The sequence below is a fragment of the Anomalospiza imberbis genome, chromosome 6, assembly GCF_031753505.1.
Source record: "Anomalospiza imberbis isolate Cuckoo-Finch-1a 21T00152 chromosome 6, ASM3175350v1, whole genome shotgun sequence".
In the NCBI taxonomy this organism is placed as follows: domain Eukaryota; kingdom Metazoa; phylum Chordata; class Aves; order Passeriformes; family Viduidae; genus Anomalospiza; species Anomalospiza imberbis.
Window position 1 is genome coordinate 2,850,690 of NC_089686.1, and position 17,871 is coordinate 2,868,560.

General features: G+C 46.8%; 1 protein-coding gene across 3 annotated transcripts in view; it reads right to left on the reverse strand.

Annotated features, from left to right (window-relative positions):
- The window catches only part of DDHD1 (DDHD domain containing 1), a 64,971-nt gene extending 47,376 nt beyond the window's left edge, over nt 1–17,595 (reverse strand). Inside the window, exons 1-2 of one of the 3 annotated variants that reach the window (XM_068194880.1) lie at nt 16,791–17,595; nt 2,839–3,012 (exon numbers count right to left, since the gene is read on the reverse strand). In XM_068194880.1, coding sequence (XP_068050981.1) covers nt 2,839–3,012; nt 16,791–17,490 — 874 coding nt within the window. In that variant the 5' untranslated portion in view covers nt 17,491–17,595. The remainder of the gene's footprint in view (nt 1–2,838; nt 3,013–16,790) is intronic. The other 2 variants (XM_068194881.1, XM_068194882.1) reach the window with 2 other exon arrangements.
- Nucleotides 17,596–17,871: the final 276 nt, after the last annotated feature.

A 17,871-nucleotide genomic window follows, 5' to 3' on the forward strand; every position in this document is an offset into this window, starting at 1 on the left:
GCACCCCCAGCTCTCCCAGCCTGGCTCCAGAGCTGGACACAGAACTCCAGAGGGCTCTCAGCAGAGCAGAGGGAGACAATCCCCTCCCTTCACCTGCTGGCCAAGCTCCTTTTGATCAAAAAGTGCCCCATTTCTGCATCCTGCCATTCAAATCACTTATCTGATGCACTGAAGGGGAACAGGCACCAAGAGGAGCCACTGGCATCAGGCATCATAAACCAAGCTTGCTTTGCAAGGCACGAAATGAAATGCTTTGCGAGGATGAAAATCAAAATGCAAACTACAGTTTGCTCAGCAAAGGAGTGATCTCCAGGCTGCCCCATGGAAAACAGAGCTTGGGGGATCATCCCCTGCCATCTGTGCTTTCTGTTCCCTTCTGCATTTAAAGCTCCTTGTGCTCCCAAAAAAAACCACAACAAACTTTTCTTTGTAAAGAATAACACAACCAAATGTCAGCATGGGCATTATGTTACTTTCAGGCTGCAGGTTGGAGACCCTCCTCCTGAATAATTCTGCACTTTCAGGGGAAGGTTTGCTTGGATTAAGAGTTTAATAATGGGCCATTTATCCCTCTTATCACCATCAAAAGCCCTGGATGAAGCTGGGTAATTTCCTTGCCAACACGCTGCAATCCAGGATTAATAAATTAATAAGAATTCACAAATTTAACAAAATTAATATAACTAATAAATTTAATCACTGGAGTAATTCTTGGTACAAAGGGGCTGTCACAGCACCTTGTATTAATTTTGCTGAGGAATCAGAGGACATGGCCAGTTTTTTATCCCTCACAATGTTTTATCACAGCACTGGGAAGAGTCACTCTGCTTCCCAATGGATATTTACAGATTTAGCTCAACTTTCACTGATCATAAATTACAGGTACCCGTAAAGCTTGATGGCACCAAAAACTCTTTCATACAGGATACAATTACAACAAAATGGAGCGTTTAAGAAATTTATAAACTGAATTCAGCCAATTTTATTTCACCAGCAATAATGCAAGTTGCAGAGCTCCTCCCAGTGCCACTGCAGATGGCATTTCTGGATGCCAGGGGATCCAAGAGGTACAGAGAGGCAAATCAGAATGACAAAACCACTTTTCACACACTCTCAGCTGTAGCTGTCCTGCAACTCTCCTATTATTACCAAAAAACCCTGTTGAAACCTACTGGTGACTTGACATATATACCATTGAAGTGATGCCATACATAGCTACATAGCTTGGGTTTTTTGTTTGGTTTTTTTGGGGTTTTTTTGGGGCTTTGTTTTTTTTTTTTTTTTTTTTTGGGGTTTCGCCTTTTTTCTGTTCTGACTTTGGTTTTAGAAAAGGCACCGGTGCCTGAATTTGGAGTTTCTTTTCCTGGTCTTTTATATTTTCATAAATACCAGTGGTTGTATCTTTCTCATCGCTCTCCCCAGTCCATCCAACATCAAATCTGAAAATTTGTGTTCCACAGTTCAGACTTTCTCTGAAAAAAAATCCCAACCCTGATCTCTCTTATTTACTCTATAAGGAGAATCCAAGTACCACTGCAGCCTTCCTTCAAAAATTAAACTACCAAAGGCTGGGAGCACTCAGGAAACACAAAGATTTGCTTTCCATGCAAAAAAAAAACCAAAACATAAATCCCTGCCACTAACAACCCTGAGCTTTGTGCCTCTGGGACAATAAATCAGAAATAGAGGTAGAAGTGCCTTCCAGAAGGATGTTTGTACAGGCACGCTGCTGTGGCTCAGGGCTCACACCACTCCATGCACCTTTTGGACAGAAGCAAAAGATTGTTCTGCAGCCTTGGCGGGAGAAAAGATCTTTTAAAGTAGCACAAATAAGGAAAAAAAATATTCATAAAGTCCTCACAAGTTTTAAAAGGGGCATCAGAAACTCTCTATAATGCTGAAAAATCTCCCTAAATGAACAAATGACACTCTGGTTTTCCTTACAGTGATTGCAGAATTACCCTGAGTATTGCTGTGCTCCCAATTTATGAACAAGGTTTTTTCACTTGTGTGGTCGTGCAGCTCACACATAAGGAGTCATGGCCAAAGCACAGCCATTCCTACACTGTGTGACTGCTTTGCACAAAGCTCCACTTCAAAAATAAAGTTTCTTTGTAAGGAGTGACACAACTAAATCCTTACTGAAATACCTTGAGGGTCCTCTGTACTTGCAGCTTGTGGTTTGTAGATTGTTCAAGCAAGAGACAACCAGAAGATTGAAGGGCAAAAATACTGAATTTTTGCTGTGCAATACATGCTCTGAGCAATCAATTAAACTGTGTACATTAAATAATAGACCAGTAATTTCAGTAATTTAAAAAATGTTCCATGCAGCAGACCAAGATTCCCAGCAACACTACCTGAACATCCTCAGCCTGCTCATTAAATTGTAAGGACTTACCCAACAGAATGAATGCCTAAGATTTACTGCAGCTGAAAACTAATAAATCCAGCCTGAATAAAAATGGAAAATGGAATGTGATTTGTAAAAATGATCCTACTCCCTTTAGGGCAGAATTAGGGATGCTGGCCAGAGAGCAATCAGCCAGCTTGCCTTTGGACACTGACTCCCCTTGTCCCATCAAGAGATTTTAGTTTGAAATGAGATTTCAAACACATTTAGAAGATACTAAACACAATGGGAACAAGATGTTTCTGTAACTTTTACAGCATTCCCCAAAGGTGCTGCAGCAGGAAAGCCTGCACTGGAAAATGGGAGAACAAACCGATGTTCCCCAATTTATAGGATGAAAAACCAAAGCAGATCACATTCTTACTTAGGAAAAGCAGAGCCCAAGTGTCCAAAAAAATGTATTATAGTGATCTAAACAATCTTACCCTCCTTCCCATCAACAGGTTTGGATATTTCCATATCAAAGCTCTCCTGCAGCTGCTGGCCTTTGAAGCGGTTGAGATGCTCCTGCTCTATTAAATTACTTTCCTCCTCTTCCAGAGGTTGCCAAGTCCCATCAATAAACCACTGTCCACGCATTACAGGGATCTTTTCCGTCTCTAAAAAATTAAAAATACAAAAAAAGAGGGTTTTTAAATGCAACAAATCACAAACTGAGAGCAGGAAATGTGGTGTAATTGCAAACCTGAGCTAATGAGATTTCCCAGCTGTGTGTGAGGATGTGAGAGATGGACAGAAAAACAAAATTCCAGAATGGTTTGGGTTGGAAGAGACCTTAAAATGCATCCAGTGCCACCCCTGCCATGGCAGGGACACCTTCCACCACCCCAGTTTGCTCCAAGCCCTGTCCAACCTGGCCTTGGACACTTCCAGGCATTTCCAACAACCCAAATAACACATCAATTAGCATATATGGTGCTATTTTAAAATGCAAGTTTTTTTTTTTTTTTTTTTAATTAAAATCAGTGTTTTACTGAGGGCTGGTTTTGGTTACTGCTGTTCTCGTTTCAGTTTCAGTTCTCCAAACGAGGAAAGTGGGGGCTCAGCATTTGCTGTGCACGTGGCAAAAGAGAAATCTCAAAAAAATATAACTTGGTGCTTATTCTATATCAAACTGTGCTTAATTGCTGCCCACACTAACTACAGGGAGCAAAAATTCCCCTCTTATACCCAGGACAGTGACACCCACTGGAACTCAGCTTTGAATTTCTCCTCCAGCATCTAGAAAATCAAGGAGAAATTCGGCGTGTGCCTGTGCACCACAAGCCTCAAAGATCCCAAATCCAGGTTTTTATGGGATTAGCACAGATTTGGGTCTGCTGAGAGCATGGAGCAGTGGGACCAGTGACCTCCAGTGCACACATATATATATATATATAATATAAACAAATAAATAAACATATTTAAAAATATACATTAAAATATATACACATATATAAAAATACATAGATTTATACATACATATACACATTTATACATTTATACACACATTTATACATATACACACACACACATATATATATTTATATATGTATGTATCTATAGACTGACTCAGCCAAAACCAAATATCCTGTGTGTGTGTTATACTGACCACAAAGATAAAGCAAATAAGAACTCAACCACAAAAAAAGGCTTTAACAAAAGGGGATGAGAGGGGAAAAAAATAGGCTTCACTGCTCCAAGATCTGCTCCGACCTGGAACAGGGTAGAAAAAAACCTGGTAAGGACAAATTGGAGAAGAAACAATAGATGCAAATGTGCAGTAAATGAAATTCAGGTGAAAATTAGACATGAAACAATAGATTTCAGAGTTCCTGAGCACAGGAGGGATCTCTTTGATCTGTCAGCAGAGCTGGGTGAGGTGACCCAGCCACGGGCAGTGGTTTTTGGTCTGGTCCCAATGCTGTGTGAGCACAAGCTCAGCTCCCCAAAACTCCTGGTCCTGCACTGCCCTCCACTACAGACACACCACGAGGGCTGGCTGTGCCCAAAAGCCATTTCCACACCAACTGCTGGAGGCTGAGAATGTGACAGAGAACTGCAAACACCTCCACAGTTTACTGAGAACCTCTAAACTCCTCTGAATTTTTCACCCCCCAGACCACTGAATGCACAAGCCACGAAAACTAAAGGAAAACCACCTCGAAATGATCTCCCCACGGGGCAAGTAACGCTCCAAGGGTCCCAAAGCCAATTCTGAAAGCTTTGCTCTGCTGGATTTACAGGAAAACACCATTTCCACAGCCCTAGCAGTGGCAACCAGCTCCCACCTCTGTGGCAGGAGGAGGGCACACAGCTGGGTGATGGCACCTTGGCACACCTGGCAAGGAGGGGGCAGCAGCAGGAAAACACAACCCCGAAAACAGCTGTTCCAGGTAGGAGCCAAAGGTTGTGTGCTGAATTCCTGCTGCTGGGGGTGCTCCTGGTCCATCAGCTTGAATAAAGAGGCTGGGGTGGTCTAAGGGTGTGGTTGTGTAGTGGAAATTAACCCTTGAAAATATCAGAAAAACCAAAGTTCTGAGCGGCTGTAAAACGCACAGGTCAGCAGCGCCTGCAAGTTGCGCAGAAAATTCAGTATTTCCTGAAAATTTAGACTAACTTTGGAGTCTACATCCCATCAATGGAGGGTGAAAGATGAATATTCAGTTTTCACGAACTGGAAGGTAACCACACCAGTCTCTTTCCTAAACCTCTGCTGTATTCCCAGGCATTTTGCACCTGTCAGAAATCCACGTTTTTCAGTGCACACAGACCCAGCCAGGCTGCCCTCCCAAACAAAGCTCTGTCTGTAGGAAGAAATGAAATGTGAGGGGAAAATAAAGGCTCCCATTGTGGCTGCAGCAGTGACAGGGCTACGTCAGATGCTAATCCACACTGGGAAAATCTGGGAGCAATTCCTTAATTCTTGACTTAAGCAGTCTGATGAGGCTTCATTCACTGAATCCACAGGCAGAGATATGGTTTTTTAAAATAATAATCATATGAATACTGTTTTGTACTCCAAACTAAGTGAATACAAGACACCTCTTTTCCAGTTTTGAAGGGCTTCAAGATTTTCACATGGGAATTTCCACCTACAGATTTCTAAAATTCTAACCGTCAAGTATTAAAATCAATATTTGCAGGCTCTTTTTGTCTGAGAGAAACTTTCCCAGAGTGGTTCCTTACAAGAGCAATCCATATCACTCAATAGCAGCTCTCAAACATAACTTGAGCCCTTCCCAGAAAGGCTCAGCCAGGAAAAACTGTTTGAAATGAGAAAAATTTTCACATAAAATCACTGCAGAACAGTTGAGTTTGGGAATAAATAATACATCTGACTTTGGAAAGGGTGTTCATATGCAAATATAAATTATTTTCAGATCCAAAGACAATTATGGAGGTTAGAAAAACAGAGTGAGGCAGCTCTGTTTTCCAGCACTGTGGGATTTTGGGGTGAGACCAAGGAATTGCCTTTTTTTTTTTTTCCCATTCCCTCCTTTAAACAGTTGCACACTCTCAGAGCAGCCAAACCAGCCTGAACCACAAACTGCTTTTATTTCCCATCACAAGCTGGGGGGGCAGCTTTGAACCCTGAGCTACAGGAAAACCTCAAGAGAACACCACCTGGAAGGGGACGAGGAGGAAGCCAGAAAATGACATTTCCTGCCATCAGCAGCAGTTTGGCTCCCAGAAACCTGAACGTGGCCCTGCAGAACCAAGATAATCAAATCTGGGACCACAGCACACAAAACCACATTTCCTGTGGAGCCAGGCTGGGAGAAGAGAAGATCCAGGGAGAGCTCAGAGCTCTTTGCAGAGCCTGAAGGGGCTCCAGGAGAGCTGGAGAGGGACTGGGGACAAGGGATGGAGGGACAGGACACAGGGAATGGCTTTAACCTAAAAGAGGGGAGATTAGGAGGGAATATTAGGGAGAAATTAGGGTGGGCAGGCCCTGGCACAGGTGCCCAGAGAAGCTGTGGCTGCCCCTGGATCCCTGGAAGTGCCCAAGGCCAGGTTGGATGGGGCTTGGAGCAGCCTGGGATGGTGGAATTGTCCCTGCCCATGGCAGGGGGTGGAAGTGGATGGGATTTAAGGTCCCTCCAACCCAAACCATCCCACGACTCTCTGACAACCTCCAATTCTGAGACAACTTGTTGAGAAATTGAACTAGAAACAAGTTTCAAAATAATGGCCTTGCAAGAAGACCAGATGCTTTAGAGAATTAGAGCTGTGAAAGGTGCTCTGTAGTAGGACCAGTGGGATAAAAATACAGGTGATTGGTGTTAGAAGTGGTAACAACACTGTGTAGCAAAAGCTAATAGGCTGGAAAACATTTATAAAGTATTGTAACCAAGAAATTAGTTACCTTCTGATAAAACAGCATTAAGCTTTCCATCTCTTGTGTCTCACTATTCATGGAGACTGGTAATGGAATAAAATCTTTTAAAACGCCTCTCAGTTACCCCATCCCTGTAAAAGCTGAGAAAATCAACAACAAGCAAATTTCTAAAGGCCACCAGCTCCAAAAGCAAGTGAGACGTCAGTCAATGAAGACAGGCAAGTGCATGAGTGGTAACTCCATGGAATGCTCTGGATGGGCTGGGAAAATGATTTCACACGAGGGATTTTTCAGTAAAATCTGTGACTGTGGGAAAGAGGTTCCTAACCACAGTTCCTCTGTTTAATCCTGCACGGGAGCTGTCAATGAAAAATTCCCAGGTTTAGTCCAGAAGACTTAATGCAAACTTATGACAGTAAAGAGCATTAAAAAGTGATGAACCAGAACTGCCATTTCAGCACCTAATTTTAGCAATTTTTTAGCACTCACTTATCCATCTTCAACAAATTCATTCATGTCTTGCATAGTCAGATATTTCAGAAAGCTTTAACTACATCCTTTCAGTTACTTTTATTTTATGGAAGAGTTAAAGACACTGGAATTACATAATGTTGTAATTTCACTTATTTTTTGTCAATAGAGTATTCCAAATCTATAACATGAAGTGTTATTTATCCTTATCCCTAAAATCTCAATCCCTAGCAAAGGATTTGCCTTGATTTCTTTACTGCCTTAAGTCTTGCACCATATAATCTGCAGCTGGCAGTGCTTCAGACTGAAAGATATCAACATATTTGACTGGTTATACATTTCCATGGTTTATTTATAAAATAATTTCTGAATAAATCTGAATGGTGGAGCTTAAAACTAGATGAAAACCACTTAATTTTAATTAGTCACACGTATTTTACCACTTTTAGAGGAAATCAGTTTAAGAGATTTACTCTGCAACAAAGGATTTATTTATTTTTGCACAAATGGGTCTTTTTTTTCTCTATGAAAATCCAAAGAATAAAAGAATAAAAGTGCTGTAATTAATGGTGTGATAAGAACATGAGTGATTTGCATTATGATAATCACCAAAATCCTCTGAATAACGAGAATTATGTTAAAATAAAGACTGTAGGCAACATATAAACTACTGCATGTGTGTGTAGTGTATGTGTATAACCCAGCTACTCCTCCTTCATGAAGATCTTCAAAACTGTGTGATCCCATCTAATAGAAATTAGAATAAAAAACTGGTTAACCCATCACAACAAAGTATTAACTGAGCAGAATTTGCCTTCATTTCCCTTCTAAAACATCAATTCCACCATTCATTTCCTGCCATCACATTGCTGCACAGGGCATAGCCTTAAATTTCAATTTTGCACAGCTCGAAGGACCCTTTTTCACCTGCCTTGATTCAGGAGAACAAAACTGAGATGACACAGAGATAAGAACTCGACTGCTGGCCAAGTCCTGGCACTCTGCAGCCATCAGTCCCAAGACACTTATGATGATTTACCCACAAATGAGATCTAAAAGGTTCACAGAATATTCAGAGGCTCAGAAATTTAAACTAAAGCTGGTGCTTTGCTCAGATTGACAATTCTCAGCTCTCCAAGCCCAAAGCCAAGAAGTCAGGCAAGAAACACAAGCTTATAAAACGCTACCAGGTGGAGATGTTTTTCAGTGTAGTAATTTCAGATTCCTGCTTTTTGCAGGAATCTGCAAATTTCCTTAAATTTGATTTCCTTCTTGCTGCAGTGGCAAACAATTTGCAGCACGTGAGAATAATATCTGCACAAGCTGAAGGCAACTTTGAGGCTGCAAATGTGACATCTAAAACGGAAAGTTAGTCAAATCATGAAGTACTCTAACATTTACCAAGGACCTGGCCTGAAACACTTCCAGGGATGGGGCACCCACACTTCTCTCTGGACAACCTGTGGCAGTGCCTATTATATAAATACAAATAAATAAATGTATAAAAATATATTCCAGAATAGCATCAAGGGTGCTGTTAGAGAACTTTTAAAAAATGTGTCATCCATTCCTATTATATCAAGCCTAAAGTCATGTTCCGGGTATATTTCATCAGGAACTTTAGGAATGGTACAAGGACATATGAGTTCAAACTGGAAGAATTGGAATTTAGTTTAGGTAAGTGGAAGAAATTCTTGTCTGTGAGGATGGTGATGTTGTAATAAAACAGCCCCAAACTAAAATTGCATTATTTCGTGTTTGCTACCTAACATAACACACAAACTTTTTTCTTTTTTTAAAAAAAGCTTAACATTGCACACCGTTCTAGCTCTCCTTCACTTTATTTCAGAACACGGCAGGTGACTGACTCTTAAATTAATGGAACCACTTGTTTGACCCCAGCCTGGTGACCTCCCTGTGTTCAACCACAAACACGTGTGACCTGTCCTGCTCTTCCAAAAGGAAAAATCCTGCAGAGGAGTTCAAGGGTGAAGCCTCAGAAAGCTTCAGAGGGACACAGAGCCTGTGACTCATCTGAAGAGAGATTTCACTCACTGAGCAGTGAAAAATCATCATTTTGCTGGTTCATCCAGTAACTCCCAGCTGCTTCACTGAAGCAATTTGTAAACTCCAGGTGCAAGTTACATTTGAGTTTCCCACCACTGGCACAGGTGGCATTTTCCTTCCAGAGCAGCTCAGCCTGTGAGCCCCAGTGTTTGCTCCACTGCTGGATCCCAGAGGCAGGAATAGATGTTTTCTCTCTGCTGCAAACATGGAATTGCCTCTGATTCACCAAGACTGCCTGAAGTATTCCAGCAACAGCCTAAAAGTGTTTTTCCCTGAACTGCTTTTAATCCATTTACACTATGAATCGAGCAATCAGGAATGAAAGGCTGCTCTGTGGGGCTGGCTCCAGTCAAGCACAGAAGGAACCCCACAAAAAGTGATGAATGTGCTCCAAGTCATCAACGCTGTAAATCATCCCAAAACACAGAATCACAAAATGGTTTGGGCTGGGAGGGAAATTCAAGATCATTTTGTCCCACCCCCTGCCATGGGCAGGGACACCTTCCACTATCCCAGGCCGCTCCAAGCTCTGTCCAACCTGGTCTTGGGCACTGCCAGGGATCCAGGGGCAGCCACAGCTGCTCTGGGAATTCCAGCCCAGCCAGGCATTCCCAATTCCCAATCTCCCATCCATCCCTGCCCTCTGGCAGTGGAAGCCATTCCCTGTGTCCTGTCCCTCCATCCCTTGTCCCCAGTCCCTCTCCAGCTCTCCTGGAGCCCCTTCAGGCCCTGCAAGGGGCTCTGAGCTCTCCCTGGAGCTTCTCCTCTCCAGGTGAGCACACCCAGCTCTCCCAGCCTGGCTCCAGGACATAAGTTTAAATCCTTAAATCAGGAAGGATTTTCCTGGCTTAAGGTAACAGTTGAATTTCCATATCCACAACTGCTCTTTCCCCAGTCCTGATCCTGATGTCCCAAGCCGAAATCCTAAAGCTCACTTTACAGGCCATGTCAAGCAGGAAGAACTCATCAAAAAAAAAAACCTTGGACGGTCAAAATATGAAATGGGCTGCACTCTTAAACTTAAAATTGTATTTTTATTGAATTCTTATCCATTAAAAGAGTAAACTAAACTTCAATCCTAATGCTCTGAAGCACTTCCACCACTGGCATTTGCTGCTGGAACCACTGACTTTGTCCTTTTATCAGCTCTTTTCCCCCCAGGGAGAAAAGAGCATTTTTTAAAAACCACAAAAGAACAACTCCTGTGCCACATGACCAACACGTGAGCACCTCCCAAAAGCCAGTGTGTGCTCCCAGCCCATCCCCAAAATGCCACGGGGCTTTTGCACAATGCCACCCTGCCACTCTGAGTGTGCTCTCCTGGAAACCCTGCTGTGCCCCCCAGCTCCACCAGCACAGACCAACAGGTTCCTGCTGTATCATCCAAAATAAAGAAGAGCAAGATTGTCTCAGCACAGACCAACAGGTTCCTGCCGTATCTTCCAAAATAAAGAAGAGCAAGATTGTCTCAGCACAGACCAACAGGCTACTGCATTATCATCCAAAATAAAGAAGAGCAAGATTGTCTCAGCACAGACCAACAGGTTCCTGCAGTATCTTCCAAAATAAAGAAGAGCAAGATTGTCTCAGCACAGACCAACAGGTTCCTGCCCTATCTTCCAAAATAAAGAAGAGCAAGATTGTCTCAGCACAGACCAACAGGTTCCTGCCGTATCTTCCAAAATAAAGAAGAGCAAGATTGTCTCAGCACAGACCAACAGGTTCCTGCAGTATCATCCAAAATAAAGAAGATCAAGATTGTCTCAGCACAGACCAACAGGCTACTGCATTATCATCCAAAATAAAGAAGAGCAAGATTGTCTCAGCACAGACCAACAGGTTCCTGCCGTATCTTCCAAAATAAAGAAGAGCAAGATTGTCTCAGCACAGACCAACAGGTTCCTGCCCTATCTTCCAAAATAAAGAAGAGCAAGATTGTCTCAGCACAGACCAACAGGTTCCTGCAGTATCTTCCAAAATAAAGAAGAGCAAGATTGTCTCAGCACAGACCAACAGGTTCCTGCAGTATCATCCAAAATAAAGAAGAGCAAGATTGTCTCAGCACAGACCAACAGGTTCCTGCAGTATCTTCCAAAATAAAGAAGAGCAAGATTGTCCCTGTGCACACCTCAGACCTGCCACTAATGAGCAAGATGACAGCAAAGGTTATTATGCCCTGCATGGCTTCAGCTCCTCCCTTCTCCACCACAGGGATTATTTTTCTGTGCTCTCCTCCTGAACTCACTCCCTTCTCCCATCTTCTCAGTGCCAGTTCCAGAATTCCCTATCCCTTCATCCCCATGTTTAAATTTTCCTTCATTTTTTCCTAACCCTGTAGGTTTTCCCCTACCAGAAAACCAGTATGATTTTCACAGAAAGCCCAAATGGTTTTGTTTGGGAGGGACCTTGAAGACCCCCCTGCCATGGCAGGGACACCTTCCACTGTCCCAGGCTGCTCCAAGCCCATCCAGCCTGGCCTGGGGCACTGCCAGGGATCCAGGGGCAGCCCCAGCTGCTCTTGGCAACACTTTTAGTTTCTTTCATTGTAAATTTCACTGCCTGGGATCCCACTTGAACCTCGTGTTCATGATCCCCGTGCTCACTAATCCTGCTATTTACAACATTTATTATCGGTGGAGTTTCTCCTCTCCAGCCACTCACACAGATCACATCACACCTTTGCTCCAGTGACCTTTTCTCTGGCCAACATCCACACCACTCCCTCACCCTCACTGTTTGCAACCTTACAGATTCTCTGAGACATCTGCTCCTGCTTCTTATTTTAATTTCTTGCTCTTCTGCAGATTTTTTTTTTCCATCTAGGCCCTCTGCTCACTAACTGGCACAGCTCTTACACATCCTTGTGCTCCTCCAAGAGCTCTGGACAAGGTGTTGGTTGGTGCTTTCAGTGTTGTTTTTCCCTAAAAGAGCATCACACACACAAAAATTCACCACCTGATACTGGTCCTTAATTCAACTCTGTCACCTCCAAATTAAATCCCACCCTTTTCCTTTGATCTCAACACTGTCCAACCCGTGTTCAAGCCTGAATGAAGCCAGAGCAGAACTCCTCATCCTTCTCATCCCACAAACATTTCCCGCTGCCACAGTTGCAGCAGAAAACACCCCTCTCACCCAGAGCTTGTAATCCAAATATTCCCTACATCTCTGCCTTCATCCTTGTGGACAAATCCAGCAGGAAAAGTGCTGGACCACATCAAAGGACAAGCACAACTCTCCAAGCCAAGTCCATCCTCAGCTACTCTGCTGTAGCTGAACCCTCCACTGGAGAATTATTTTGGTCCCATTTAAAGGGGAAAGACAATTTTGATTAAATATGCTTAAATACGACATAAAAGCTGAGCTCAGGGAAGAAACTTGCACTCAGAGACACATCCCACGCGCTGCCACCTCAACCCTGGCCTAGTGAAAGCATCCCAAAATTCCCAAGACCTCTCTACTGAGAGGCCACCAAAAAAGAAAAAAAAAACAAAACCAAAAAACAAAACCCTGACCACACACAGAAACAAATGTGATTTAATACATGGAACACTGCAAATATGAAAGTTATTTCACCTAGGTGTGTTAGGTCACAGTGTCCCAGAGTGGTTTGGGTTGGAAAGAGCCTTAAAGCCCATCCCATTCCTTCCCCCGCCATGTCAGGGACAACTTCCACTATCCCAGGCTGCTCCAAGCCCTGTCCAGCCTGGCCCTGGACACTTCCAGGCCTTTTGGTCAGGAAGGAATTGGCCAAAAACTGAGCTACAAGATGTTTTTCAAAGGGTGGCACAGTGAAAACAGCACAAAAAAGAACCCGGAAAGATTTTGAGTAGTGAAAGCAACATTTAACCTTTACAAAGCAAACTGTCAGTGTTTTATTTGCAAAAGAATTACACACCTGGAGATAAAAAAAGCCATAAAATAGTATTCAGGACTTCAGCCTTTAATCCAAAGGTCCTTTATATAAAGGAAATTGTTATCAACCAACTTCAAAGACTGTCCAACACACCAAAACCAACTAAATGTGCTGTAAAATGACTAAAAACACTGCTAAAAGCAGACTAAACCAAATGAAAGTCACAAACAATGATCAACTCTTGATTTCCTTCCCTTAATTTTCACCTTGATCAAGAAGGCAGCTAAAATGTTTTTTTTAAAGCAGCCCAATTCCAGCCTGAGCAGAAAGACCTTAATTTTAAGACCAAGTGGTGCACCCTGTATTCACAGGTATTTCCAGATTAAAGTCAGGAAAATATCTGTTCTATCAGTACATCTTCACTCAGGGATGGTTCTAGTGAACAAATTTGTTTTTAAATACAAAAATAGGCTTTTTACTTAACAGACTTCAGCAGCTGCTAGGCAGAAAAATAATATACATTACAAAAACAAACAAACAAAAAAAAACCAGCCTTACCAAACTTTTGTCTGGAAGTGGAATAATTTAAATTAATACAGGCAACTTTACAAAGTACCCATGTAAAAAAGCAAATACCTGACAGATTTAGCAGAAGACCCTTGTATAAAATATCCCACTTGTCATCTCCACGGAAAACAAGAAACAGCCCTGCTCCAAATTACTGACTTATCTGAAAGTCTACACTAATAATTTTCATCCTCTTGAACCATCTTTGCTGGTTCTACAGCACTAATTAAATAAATCCCAGAGGTCACAAGGTAAGGATGAAATTCTCAGTAATTAATCTGCTCAAATTGCAGCTCGGGCTGATATTCCTGATGTTACCGACGAATCCTGCAGTGAGCTTAAAATGCAGATATAAAAGAAATATTCCTGCACATGCCAAGCTATAAACCAACATTTCCCTGGCATTGTGATGCCCCAGGAATTGCCAGCTGAGGAACCAACTGCTCAGCGTGGTGGCTGTGTGAGAGCAGCCTCCCCTGGAGCCCAGCACATACAGGAAAAAGGGCAAAATAACAGAGAGAAAGGCTTTTGACCTTTGCTTTGGGCTGAACCATGAATCAGCAAAACCAGCCAGTAGTTTCTGTACTCTTCAGCAGGCACCTCAGCACATTTTAAGGCAGTTGTACTCATCATACCTCATGCTTGTGTGGTCAGGGAGGAGGATTCTCCTGCCCCACTCACAGCTGGCTTGACACGTCCACGTCAGGGCAGCAGCCACCCTTTGGATCCAGAATTACTGGACATGCTACCAAATGGGAATGTTTATGGGAATTATGGCTCCACCAAGGCCTTCAAAGGCACAGATAAGACTGAACCCTGGGATCTGTTTTCTTAGATCTGGATGCAGCAGTCAGGAAGAATGGAGAAAGGCACTCACAGGGAGTAGAGGCAAGGAAATGTGCAGTGAGGAAGTTAAACCAGAAGGCACCCGAAGCCCCTTGAAAGACCAAAAGTTGATCTCAGCCTTGCAAAGGACTGGACCTGCTAATAAGAAAAGCCTTGAGCACTCCCCTTAATCAGCTTTCTGAGGGCTAGAAATCATCCCCGTCATTAGTCTGCTCAGGCCCAGGAGTTTATTCCTCCCCTGTCTCTGGTGCTAACCTCTGGGAATCTCTGCTTCCCAGCACCAGAAATCGTCTCTGCACAGCCTATGCTGTCCTCTGAAACATCTGCTCTTCGAGCTTAATGAGACTGGATCAGCTTCCAAAATGGACAAGGCACGGTGTCAAGAAATTAAACCTTTAAGCTGCTGACGAGTGCAGCCTCTTGCTCCCATTACCAGGAGCAATCCTGCCTCACCTGACAGCTCTGCTCGCTCCTTCCCCTCTCTCCCTAGGCACAGTTACAGGGATGGCAGCAGTTTCCTCCTCCCCTGGGTGCCCTGCACCCTCTCTTCCCAGGAACCATGTGGCAGCTGCACCCAGTGCCAACAGCAAGGGGCTTCAGCGTGGTGACAGGCAGAAGCAGCTCCAGTTTCTGCTCAAGAAGCTGTGTCCAGGCTCCTCTAGCTCAGAACTTGTGTGGGCTGAGACCTCTGCTCGCTCCTGGGGCTCAGTGTCTGTCTGCTGGGGTGATGGCTTGAAAGACAAATTGTCACACAAGTGAACTGTGCCACACAGTATTGTCATTTATGGACCTCCCTCCTGTAAAGAGGCTGACAAATAAAGAGGAAAAACAACAGAAAGCCCTGGTTTTCATCTCTGAAACAGCTCTGCCGTTCCCCTGGGACCCCTGAGACCCCCACCTGAGTCTCAAGATGAGAGAAACCTGCCTGCCTCTCTGCCAAGGCCATGCCAGGGCATGCTCGGCTCCTCTGCAGCTCACTCTACTCCACGACATCTCCTTTGTCCTTGAGGGAATGCAGCTGGAAAGCAAGTCCTCAGGAACAGCAGGTGAGCACAGCTTGTCACCCTCAGGAAAGCAGGGGTTCACTTGTCCAGCAAGACCCTTGAGCCCTTCCCAGCAGGGAAAAGTGCAGGGAGATGGGGTCTTCGGCCCTCTTTCACTTCTGCTCCACAAGGTCTCCTGTCCCCCAGCAAAGGACACACAAATGCAAGGGGAAGGGTGGCACAGGGGGTGTATTCCCACCTCATTTTGGAGTTGAGGGGGCGAAACAAATTTCCCTCTACTGGAAGGACGATGTAAGAATGAGATGCCTGTTGCAATTCCTCCAAGAGAAAGGAGGAGAAACCCCACTTCATGCCTCCTCCCAGTGGGCAGGTGATGAGAAATGAAAGCACAACATCATCATTTCCCCAGTGGAGAGGACAAGGGTCACAAAGGGGAAGCCAGGGACAGCCCTTGCTTCCATCATTCCTCACTGAAGATGAGGATCAAAGACATGTCTGTGTGGAGGAGGGAGAGGACAAACAACTGATGTTTCTACTCTGCTCCTTCTGATGGAAAGGTGTGCAGGGAGGGAATTGGGAGAGTACTGAAGGCAAATACCCACCCTCACTCACCCTCTGCTTAGGAAAAGCAGAGCACAAGAAGGTTCTCTGCCACCTTCCCTCCCACTTTCTTCCACACATGCCAAGAAACAAGCAGATGCCCAGACCTCTCTTTTCCAAGTCTCAGGTGCCAGATTGTGTCCTTCGTGTTTGTGTGCACGGCGAGGTGAGAAGGGGAAAGATGCTCAGTTCCTGTGCTGCTGGAGGTGGCTGATGTGCTCAGTACACCCTGAGTGAGGGGTACCACTCATCCTCGGGGAGGGGGATTGCCCAGAGTCCCCTCTCTCAGGGATGCCCAAGTCTTTTCCCCTAGAAGTGTCCCCGGCAGGGTGCGATGCCCAGCGCCGCGTCCCTGAGCCTTGGAAGGGGAATGCCCACTCCCTCCTCGCCCAGGTGCGTGCTGGAGATGGGCACCGCGAGTCCTCTCTCCCTGGATAACTTGTCCTCTATATCCCTTATCCAGGAACACGCCGGCAGCGAGAGCGGCCGGGGCAGCAAAGGCCACCCGGTGTCCCAGCCGGTGTCCCCGCGGCGGGCTCACCCAGCGCAGGCTCCGTGCGCACGGGGGATGCCCAGCATGCCTCGTGGGGACCACGGGGCACCGCGGCCACCCCCCCGCCCCCCGGCCGGCACGGCGGCACTCACGGTTCCAATAGACGGGGTAGCTCTCGGCGCTGGCCACGTCCACCTCGTAGAGCCCGCTCCGCACGCACACCGGCTCCACGGCCGCCGGCTCCCCCGCGCCGCCGCCGCTGCCCAGGGCGCGGAACGCCAGCTCGATGCGCAGCGAGTCGTAGCCGATGAAGGGCTTCCAGGTCTTGCGGTCCTCGCGGTAGAACCAGCGCACCTCCTCGGCGCCCAGCTCCCGCACCACCTCATAGCGGGGCCGGCCGCCGCCCGGCCGCCGCCTCTCGGGCAGCGCGGTGGCCGCCAGCGAGAAGCCGCTGCCGCCGCTGTCGCTGCTGCCCAGCCCCGCGCCCTCGCCCTCGCTGCCCTCGCCGCCCGTGCCCGTCGAGTACCGCAGCGACGCGCCGGACTCGGCCGAGTCGAAGTCCCCGGCGGCGGCCTCGTCGCTGAGGCTGCGCTCCCGCGGCGGCGCCGCCGGCTCGGGGTCGCCCTCGGAGGAGGAGGTGGAGAGCGCGGCGCGGAGCGGCTGCGGGCGGCGGGGCGGGCGGGCGCGGGCAGCCGCCTCCTCCTCCTCTTCCTCCTGCTCCGCCGCTTCCTCCTCCTCGCCGCGGCTCGGCCGCTCGTAGCCGCCGCTGCCGTAACCGCCGCTGCCGTAGCCGCCGGCTTGGCCGGGCAGGTGCCGAGCGCCCTGCGGCGAGCCGGGCTCGGGGTAATCCATGCCGCAGCGCGCCCTGCCCGGCGGGGCCGCCTGGCCTCGCCTCGCCCCGCCCGCCCCCGCTCCCGCCCCGCTCCGCCCCGCTCCCCTCCGCCGCCCCGGCCCGGCCGCGCTGCCGCAGCCGCCGGCTCCGAGCGGGCGGGGGCGGCGCCGCTTCGTCACGCGCGGCGCGACGCGGGCGGGGGCGGAGCGGCGGCGGGGCGGGCACGGCACGGCCCGGGACACGGCACGGCCCGGGGCCACGGCACGGCCCGGGGCCACGGCACGGCACGGCCCGGGGCCACGGCACGGCCCGGGGCCACGGCACGGCACGGCCCGGGGCCACGGCACGGCCCGGGGCCACGGCACGGCACGGCCCGGGGACACGGCACGGCCCGGGGACAC